Source organism: Acartia tonsa, chromosome 9 (assembly GCF_053477335.1).
Source record: "Acartia tonsa isolate MP-2025a chromosome 9, ASM5347733v1, whole genome shotgun sequence".
NCBI lineage: Eukaryota > Metazoa > Arthropoda > Copepoda > Calanoida > Acartiidae > Acartia > Acartia tonsa.
In genome coordinates, this window is record NC_137268.1 from 22,748,824 (window position 1) to 22,758,839 (window position 10,016).

At 31.4% G+C, this 10,016-nt stretch overlaps 1 protein-coding gene across 2 annotated transcripts in view; it reads left to right on the forward strand.

Annotated features, from left to right (window-relative positions):
- LOC145328530 (uncharacterized) overlaps positions 1-10,016 on the forward strand; it is a 32,850-nt gene that overhangs the window by 19,854 nt on the left and 2,980 nt on the right. For both annotated transcript variants that reach the window (XM_080172242.1, XM_080172244.1), the window contains one exon: positions 8,064-8,177. In XM_080172242.1, coding sequence (XP_080028368.1) covers positions 8,064-8,177 — 114 coding nt within the window. The remainder of the gene's footprint in view (positions 1-8,063; positions 8,178-10,016) is intronic.

Consider the following 10,016-nt stretch of genomic DNA (forward strand, 5'->3'; position numbering starts at 1 on the left):
TACGCCCCTAGAAGCCTCTAAAAGCCCCTAAGGTGGGACGGGAAAAAGTCGACCCCCACCCACGATGCCGTGAGCGTGGTTTCTGTATAATAACTCTCCATAAAAATTTTCCACCAAATCTTTAGTATGCTATGGTATCCCTAAAGCTATATAATCCTAATATATAAAGTAGTAAGCTTTTTTTGTTTGTAGTGAAGGATCTCGCCAACCGCTGAACCGATATGGTCCTCCTTAATTGTGAAGCTACTTATAGGTCTCGGGATGGTTATAGGCTATTTTATTTTTATAAAATTCCGGGTAGGTATGGTTTTAGGCTTTTTTTTCTCTTCCATATTTTTTCAAGTATTGAGCCCCTAGATGTTAGGGGCGCAGCCACTAGTATGATATTATATGGGTCCTATGACAAACGCAGGAGTCCCAAACGCAGGAGTGGACACTTAACCTAACATAACCTATTTTAGACCTTCTTTTATGTTTTTTTAATGCCTAACCCCTGCGGGGGGCTTTTTTGTACATTCATATCTTAACCTAACCTAATCTGTATAGAAATACTTAATTAAATTAATATTTTAACACTCCTGCGTTTGGGACTCCTGCGTTTGTCCTGGAACCATAATATGGAGTCATATTCTACAAATTATGCGAGGTATATTCTGTTTATACGTCTGTATCTTTAAAAATGTTAAAACTGTTGTCTGACTTGTTAAGCTTCGCTTTAATGGATTTTTTTGTCTATGCACTTTGCCCATTTAAACATATTCTTAATTATTCAGAAATAGAACTTTAGTTTTTACTCGCAAATTAAATTCTATGAGAACATCAGTTTCTATATTTTATATTTATGTATGTTTGCAATTGTATATCCTTAAATAAAATGAAAAGAAAGTCTGTATGTATTTCTCTCCGTCTTTCTGTCTGTAACGAGCCAAGTTTTTATAGGTTCCTAAAAGGTTTTTAATGTGTTGGAGGAGGATTCAACCACCCTTCCAAGAAAAAAATCCCTCTCTTTTCCTTGGAAAACTAAAACTGAAAGTGGAGGGCCAAAGTCTCCAAAAATCATTAGAGTGCCCCTAGAGGCCTAATGGAGGTGCAACTGCAAGTATTAATCTCATATATTAAGTATAACCATTTAAATCTTGCCACAATTATAAATGTTTACATACATATAAGCTCTATACAAAAGCTTTTTAAAAATAAAAATGACCTAATCCACAAAGTTTTTACATTGCCCCCTTGATCCAAATATATTCTAAATAAAAAGTGCCACAAAACGTTAAAACTTTCTACAAAGATATTCTCCATAATTTCAAGGATTATTAGTGAACATTTTTTTGCCTTAAAATTGTATAATTTTAGAAATTCTTACATCTCAGTAGTTTTACGTAATTAGCAAGTTTAATGGATATTAGAATATATGTGGATATTATGACAAGGGGAAAATTAATCATCAATTTAGGTTGTTAACTTGGACTTCCTTTATTGGTCAGCTTTTTTTCTCAATCATACGAGGGGAGAGAATGGGGGTGGGTTATCGTTATTTTAGCCCGCTGTGAGTATCCAAGTAATACTATATCGATTGCGAGTTTGCAAAAAAGTAAAGTTATTTCCATATGTAGTGTAGCATTATAAAAAGTTAGAAATCAACATATTTAAAATGGACTTACGGACATTCTGGTAACGATTAGAGTTGCTACGCTTTCTAAATCATACCTATTTACTACAGGAATCACCATGAAAATTTGAAATCGATAGGACAATTCTAATATGCCCAAATTAACGAAAAAAGCTGTGTCTGTCATATCAATTACGATTTGTTTTTGTGGATACAAATCCCTTGCTAAGGCGGCAGTCAAACAATCTTCTAGCTGCTTAAATTTTACATTTATTTGTTCCTAGCTTAGCTGTTATATAATTCATTTTATCCATATGTCTGTCTGTTACTTTGACTTTAACCAAGTGAATTATTCTGCTTTGGTCAGCCAAAGCAAGAATATGTAATATATGTAATCATTCAATAAAAGTAACAAGATGTTTCTGAGTCTGTCTGTAGTTGTAACAAAAGATTTCACGACCCGCTGAACCAACATGGTTCTCCTTTACAATGAAGCTTCTCATAGGCCCTGAAAGGTTTATAACTATTTTTGGGAAGGGTACCACCCACCACACCCCTAAGAGCAATTACCCCTAGTTAAAAATGACCCCATAATTCTTTTTTGTTTCTTAGTTTACTTTTAATAAACCTATTAAATCTTATAAGAGTGGTATCTCTATAATCACATATAAAGCACAGAATAGCATGAAATTTTGATTCAGATTTTAAATAAATAGTTACCTTGTTAAAATCAAAAGTTCCTCGCTTTTAATCATGATGTCATTCTTGTTTACAAGAAAACTTTGTAACAAATTGTTTCTCAAATTCAAACAAAAAAAATTGAATTGACCTTTTGATCTTTCAAACTTTTGTGTCCATCTTAATTTTGTCCCTTGCTTTTACTTTGGGAATATATAATATAATATAGCTAGACAGATAGAGGAATAAATAGAAATATACTCAGTAAGATACATAGATAGGCGAATAAAATTAAAGGTGAAATAATACATAGATAGTGTATAAATATGTACAGATAGATGAATAGAATATGTCTTAATGTTCATATTATGGATATGTAGTCTATATTTTAGCTTAAGATTAAATTTTTTGAATAATGTAGACATTTAAATGTTTTTTTTTGGTCTTTATTTAGTACTGGCGGCTTCGCTTGATCAACCCATTTTCTGGTATTTTAGATTTAAAAGAAATTTTTTTTTGTGGGGGGAGGAATTTTTTTTTGGGGAGGGGGTTAGTCTACTCCAATATTTTAATTTTAGTTTTAAAAGAAAAAAAAATTTGTTGGGAGGGGTATTTTTCATTTTTTGGGGGGTTGGGGGTGTCCCACCCTCCAAGAAAATAGTTATAAACCTTCCCGGGACCTATGAGATGCTACCCTGTAAAGGAGATCCGAGAACCCGATCGGTTCAGCGGTTAGCGAGATCCTTCGCTGCAAACAAACATACAAACAAAAAGACAGACATCATTCTATTTTGTATTATAGATAGCCATTCTGGTTACAAAAAGAATAAAATTAGCTAGATTGATGTTTAGTCTATTCAATTATTTTGCATTTTTTTTTGTAATTATTTAGTAATATGAAATTATATTTTGATTATTACAAAATTGTATATATAATTTTCAAAAGCAAAATGAAAAGAAAATTATATTCGGGGTGAATATTCAATTGTTTTTCTTCCGTTGTCCTTTCTCCGCACCCCTGCAGAGCATTGTATTTTGTTTGTGCGGCCACTTCCGAGAAATTTAAATATCTCAACACATTTTTAACACTCATACCTTGTTTGATGTAGCTTCGATTCCCTCACTAGTAAATACGTTTCTTCTAGATGTAAAGTAACTTAGAATATTTATTAGACAGACAACCAACCCTTTGATTGCTGGATTTTTATCCGGCCTAGCTATTCTAACAATCAGTTCTACAAAAAATCACGAAACCTTTGGAAGTAAGGTGGGAGTATATCTTGTTTTTTTCATGTAACTGAAGAGGGGTGGGTAAGAAGGGGGGGGGGAGGAATAGGGGAAGGGGGCTGTGGGGAAATTTTCCTTTAGAATTGTTTGTCAGAATCACATTCCATTTTCCCTAGATTTTTATAATAAATTTCTAAATCTATTATGGATAGAGCAGAGGTGAATTCTTTTAAAAAATTGCCTCACTAAAATCAGTGAGGCTCACTAACAATTTAGAGGGGATAATTTTGCCTCACTAAAATTTTAGTGAGGCAAACGTTTTTTTTAAGAATTCACCTCAGTTTTATTTTCTCCTGTAATTAATGTATACATCCTTGTATGTTAAGCTTTCTTGAATGCTTCTAAATGTAATTTGTAAATAGCTAAATGCAAAAACATTTAATTATTCTCTAAATGTGCAATACAAAATCCTTTTTTACTTCTTTTTTTATAGTTCCCAGATGATTAAAAATTAACAATTATAAAGAGTGAAGGTTCATAATTTTAAAAAAATATGTTCAGCGTGTTAAAATATCTTAGCGTTTATTGTCAGACATAAGATACCCTTGATATTATCTTATGTAGGAAAATGTAACTCAATAATGGATGTAGGATATGCGTGGATATGTTGACAGGGGAATTTTTTACGCCAATTTAGCTTGTTAATATAGACCTCATTTAATAATCAGTACGCGTATCCAGTAGGAGGGGAGGGTATGGAGTAAGGGGGGTGAATGGTATCGTTGTCATAGCCAGCTGCGAGCATCACTCTATCAGAGTTCATGAAAATCTGGTGCGACATCCTAGTAATAATTAAAAAACAAAGCTTATCAAATCAAATGTTAGTTTAAAAACGATAGGACAATTCTAACAAGCATTTTTTACTATGGAAGCTTTCGGTTACAAGCGTACAGATGTACAGAAGGTCATAAGTTGAAAAGCTTTGCTTGTAACATTTTAATCTCTGTTTTAGAGAAAACTTTTAACCTTGATTTTATCTCGGAAATTAATTCTAAGGTGAGACACCCACCTTTGTCTACGGGTGGGCAAATACGCACATTTATCTTCACTTAATCTACATTTTTAAAAGCACACCTTTTATACTTTTAGTTTGTCCGTAATAGTTAACCTTGTGTTACTTCGGCATGTTAGAATAATCTTATCGATTTTAATCCATGTATAAATGACTAAAACGCCTTTGTCTCTATGAATATAAATTTTTTGTTTAGATTTATTAAAAATATTCTATAATTCTTAATATTTATTTATCGTCTTGTTGAGATTTGAATTTATATTATAACACAAAACATAGTATCAAACGCTTTGACAAGGTCAATAAACTGAGTCATTGACTGCATCACTCATAAACAGGAATTTAAATGTTTAAATAATAAATATTTCAGTATGTAATAAATTAAATTAATCAAGCATTTTTATCCATAGTTTTATCACTTTTTATTTAATCTAGTTGCTTAGGGTAGGGAGGTAAGTGAAGTGTAGATGCTGTGAGTATTGGTGCAAAAAATATGACGTAACAAAAAAAATTAGCCAATGAGAGTCCACTATAAATTTTACCATTGGTCAATAACGGCCTCTCATTGGCTAATTTTTTTTGTTACCTCATATTTTTTGCACCAATACTCACAGCATCTGAAGTGTAGCCTAAAACCACTACAAAACATTTATAAGGCTTTCATGAAAGTACAATTTTTCGAGATCTTTAGTTTTAAACAAATAAAAACATTACTGCTTTATACAAAAAGATACATTATTTTATCATGATAATTATAAATGAGTCATATTTTGATAGAAATCATTTTGTCGCGACCAATATCATGATAACTTCCTTTATGACATGACATGCAGTCATATCAAACAAATATTTTTTGAAAGAGAGTTTTTTTATTACTAAGACTTGCATGCTAAAACTTCTTCAAGCACTTTGCATTTTTAATCAAAGATTGTTAGGGATAAGAAAATGGGCGTTAGATCCCCAATGATGATAGACAAAATTAAAATTTCTGAAGGTTAAAATAATTGATTGAAATGTTTTGCCACTGCTGGTTTGATCCAATCAGTCAAGATCTAATACAAGTACTTTGCATTTTTTAATTCTCATAAAAAGTACCTTACTTGTAAATTGTATTTGTAAAAACCAAAGACCTTGAACCATTGCTTGAACCCAGTTTATACCAATAACGAAATTTATTCGGAAAAAAATCACGAAACTTATACGTGTTTTTCAGCTGTTGTTGGGGAGCAACACATCGTAAAATTGACGACCTTTCCATTTACCCCCCAAATATTATTTTAGATTTTTTTCGCTTGTTGGTTATACCTTATTTCTGGCTTGAACCGCCCAAAGGATTTTTATTGGAGAGTCGAGCTCCAATCTCAAGGAGTGCTTTAAAATAAAATTTTAGGAGTAAAATCTGATAAATATCCAATAACTTTGTTATGGGTGGAAGGGGAGGGGGGGGGGGCAATCACACCTTTACCTCCTTCCCACATGAAGTTCTTGGTCCTTGCTCTTATTCCCATTATAGGACACAAGATTAAAAATACTAAATATCTGGCTGTGAGCTTTTTCACACCTATTTATATATAGATATACATATATTAAAAGTGTTACGCATTTTTTCTTCAATGTCGTTTTATTTACGATTTTTCTTTGTTGCGAACCTATTGTAAAACTAATTTACTGTAACATACCTCAATCGTAATAGCCTGAATTCATTTTTTAGTCAACCTCCCCCCCCCCCCCATATCAATTAGAGTTTTTTTAAAAGAAAAAGTACACAATTTTTAAGTGGGATCAATTATTTCTTCGGGCGATTTCTCTTTGGAAGGGTGGTGGTACACTCCCCAAATATATAATTATACAGATTCCCAGGACTTATAAAACAGATACTATGTAAAGGAGAATCGTTTAGGTTAAGCAGTTAGCGAGATCCTTCGAAACAAAAAGACATTCAGACGGACATGCTGTTACTTTTATATAAGTACTTCTCATTTATGACACATAAAATTGATAAACGTCGACATTATGGCCCTTAATACTACTTTAGTCATAACTGACATGATATGCAATTCTAATGACATTACGATTACCTTCTGGTCTTAAAGCAAAGTACTTATTATACCACTCAAAATTAAAAAGATTGTTCTTGTACTATTTTCAACTAAGTCGCTAAATACCTAACGTTCACTGAAAATTGCAATGAGAACAAGGATGAAAATATCCTTAAGATGAATCACAGTCGGACTAACAAATATTGATAGGACAACAGCGCTAGGAATAACGAAGAACCTGAATATTACTTTGAAAATTAATTTTTTTAAATTGCAGGATGCATTTTAATTTTATATAGGGACACCATTAAATTTTTAGACGTAATAATATAAATTCAGTTTTATAACATTTTTTTCTGATTGTCTTAGGTTTCACCATTTACAAAACTTAGAATATGGGATATTTTCTTAAAATGGACATATATACTTTGTGCTAACGCTTATACAGTAAGGGATTCCCGGGGACCAACTCTAAATATATAGAAGCTTCGCTTTAAACAATTTTAATTGTACAATTATATAAAAATCTAAACACATACCCTTCACCTATTTTTAAATATTTCCACTAATACTTAACAATAATTTCTTGCAGAAAATTCCATTAAAAATAGGGTTAGATATATATGAGGTCTTATATGAGAATTTTAGGTCACATTTTTTTTCTTTATACATATATTCTCTGAGAGAGAAATGTACTTTTTATTACACTATAGAAGAATATAGACTACACCCCTTAAAGTCTAGGGGCTCTGTCATGGAAGTCAGAGCGTGGAAAAATGTCCAAAAACAATTCCTAGACCTAGATTTAAAAAAATAGCCAGAAATCATTCAGAAACTTATGCGACACAATGCGTATGAAGGTGCTTTGACTTTAGTGTCAGAACCTAAATTGGGAGTGGGACATAGTGCATTTCATTACCCTAGGTTAGGTAACTTCATTTCACTTTTCAAATTTAAACGTTAAGAAGTCAATGATTTACGTTTTTGAATCCAGAGAAGAAGGAAATATGGGGCTTTTTATTAAACTTCCAAAATTTTTTATTATTTCTTATTTGTTGGCTTTATAACTTTAGGAAGTTTTAATGAATTTTGACTGGTTGATTCAGTAAGTTAAGTGTTTAAACGTTTCAACCACTAATTGTAATATAAAGAAGGGGTAACTTTGGACATTGGACATGTGCAGCGCATCAATTTTTCGGCCATTATCTTATTCCTTTAGATCCCAGAATTAAATCCCTTATTTAATTCCTATAAAAGACGCCATAAAGGTAAAAATTGTAGAATCTGAAAGTTCATCTAGAAATGTTCCTCTTAAGAAAATACTATATACAGTTTTTTAGATATGTTATGAATGCTGTTCATACAATTATCATTAGAAATCCCATTCAATGTAGATATATGTTTCAAGTATTAATAATTTTTCCTCATGTTTCAGAGTGTGGATATAGTGCGTCACATGTGTGAGATTGGAGGACGCAGGTTCAAGCTGACTGTTCTGGATACTCTACTGGAATCCGAAAATTTGGTCATTGTGCCCAGGAAACAAAAGGTATTGTTTTTTAACGAATTTCGGTACCCAAATTAAAGATATTTCACTCAAAGTATCTTGTTGAGCACTGATAACCCTACAGCCTTGAAGATGATTAAAGTCCCTCTACAGATTATGACGTCATATGAAAGAATAGCCAATGAGAGGCCAGTATACACTGTAATTGACCAATGGTAAAATTTATGCTGGCCTCTCATTGGTTACTTGAAAGTATGACGTCATTATCTGTGGAGAGACTTTAATCATCTTCTATAGCGGGGGGGGGGGTTAAATTTTTTTTTTTATTCTGGATAGGTTAGGTTATATTAGGTAGCCCCACAGGGTTATTTTAATTATCTAAAAAAAAGGACAGGGCTTTGTGTGAAAAATTGACAAATATAGTATAACTGTAAAGGTAATCAAAATATTAAACTCTAAAACGCCATTTAAATGTGCAATTTGTGTTCTATAAAGTTAGCGTTGAAGAAAAAGAGTATGTGAGCATAAATTACAAGAATATTGTTAAATATTAGTTACATATAGAATGATTTTCAATTCTTAATATTTTTAAAACTACCTGGTTTAAAATTAAGATTCTTATGTATTAGCCTAGATTTTTTTTGTCAAATAAACATGCAGGCAGACAAAGTGGCTTTTTTTTTTGGTTATAATTGTGTAAAAATTGAGTTACAAAACTGTACAGCACCTATGCTTAATAGAAAGTGAAAAAATGTACTTTAAAATGATTAACATTCTACGTGTTTTTAAAATTGACAAAATCACTATCAATACTGAAGTAAATTATTTTAATTACGTACACATTTCTAACACAGGTCTAACTTTCTTGTTAAAAACAAGGACTGTAATGTTCGTAGATACCAGCATTAAGTGAAAAACATCAATAAGTTGCGATGGCCTTAAAAAAGTAAAAGCAATTGGAAGGATAAAGTATTATTGGAAGGATTAAGTAGACATACGAATCTCAACAAAAAATTTTAAGCAGTCTATCTTTGAAAATAAGCGAGAAAAATTGGCATATTTCAGAGATATACCGCTACACTGTTAAAAATAATTTTTTTATTTAGTATCAATTGATACTCTGGAGAGTATTGGAACCGTAAGTACGCTACAACTATATAATTAATATATAACACTATGTAATACTATATAACACAATAATTATTACTATACAGAACCCATACATTTTTTTAGTATCGATTGATACGCTCTAGAATACTGGAAAATACGGTACAGAAATGTTTATTAAAATAGTACTATTTGATAGACTCTAGTGTACTGAAAAATACGCTGTAGAAATGTTTTTTAATTTAGTACTATTTCATACGCTGTAGCGTATCAGACAATACGCAAGAGAATGGTTTATTAAAATAGTAACTATTTATACGTTCTAGGGTACGAATCGGTACTGTAAATAATAATTGAAACAGACACCATTGGTGCATACCTCTCATGGAAGTGTTTCTGCTTGGTCGTTTTAGACAAAGATGAAATGTTACTATTTATGCTCAGATTTATAGTTTTGATTTTTGTAATTATGACTGACCATAGTTTTTATTTTTAAGGATCATGTTTAGTCCTAAACATCTTTAAAGTCATTTTTTTTACTAAATTTACATTTAAATTAATGTTTTATTGCTCTACTTGGTATGTTTGTTGATATAACAAAATGTATATGTACATATAATAATCATATATTATAAACTGATCTTTCATCCAAAGTAAAACAGTTTCATACCCTACAGAGTATCAAAAATTATGATAGAGGATATCAAAAATTGCAAAGGAGAGTATTAAAAACTTACTTCTACCGTATTGAATATTATTCCAAAGAGCGTATTG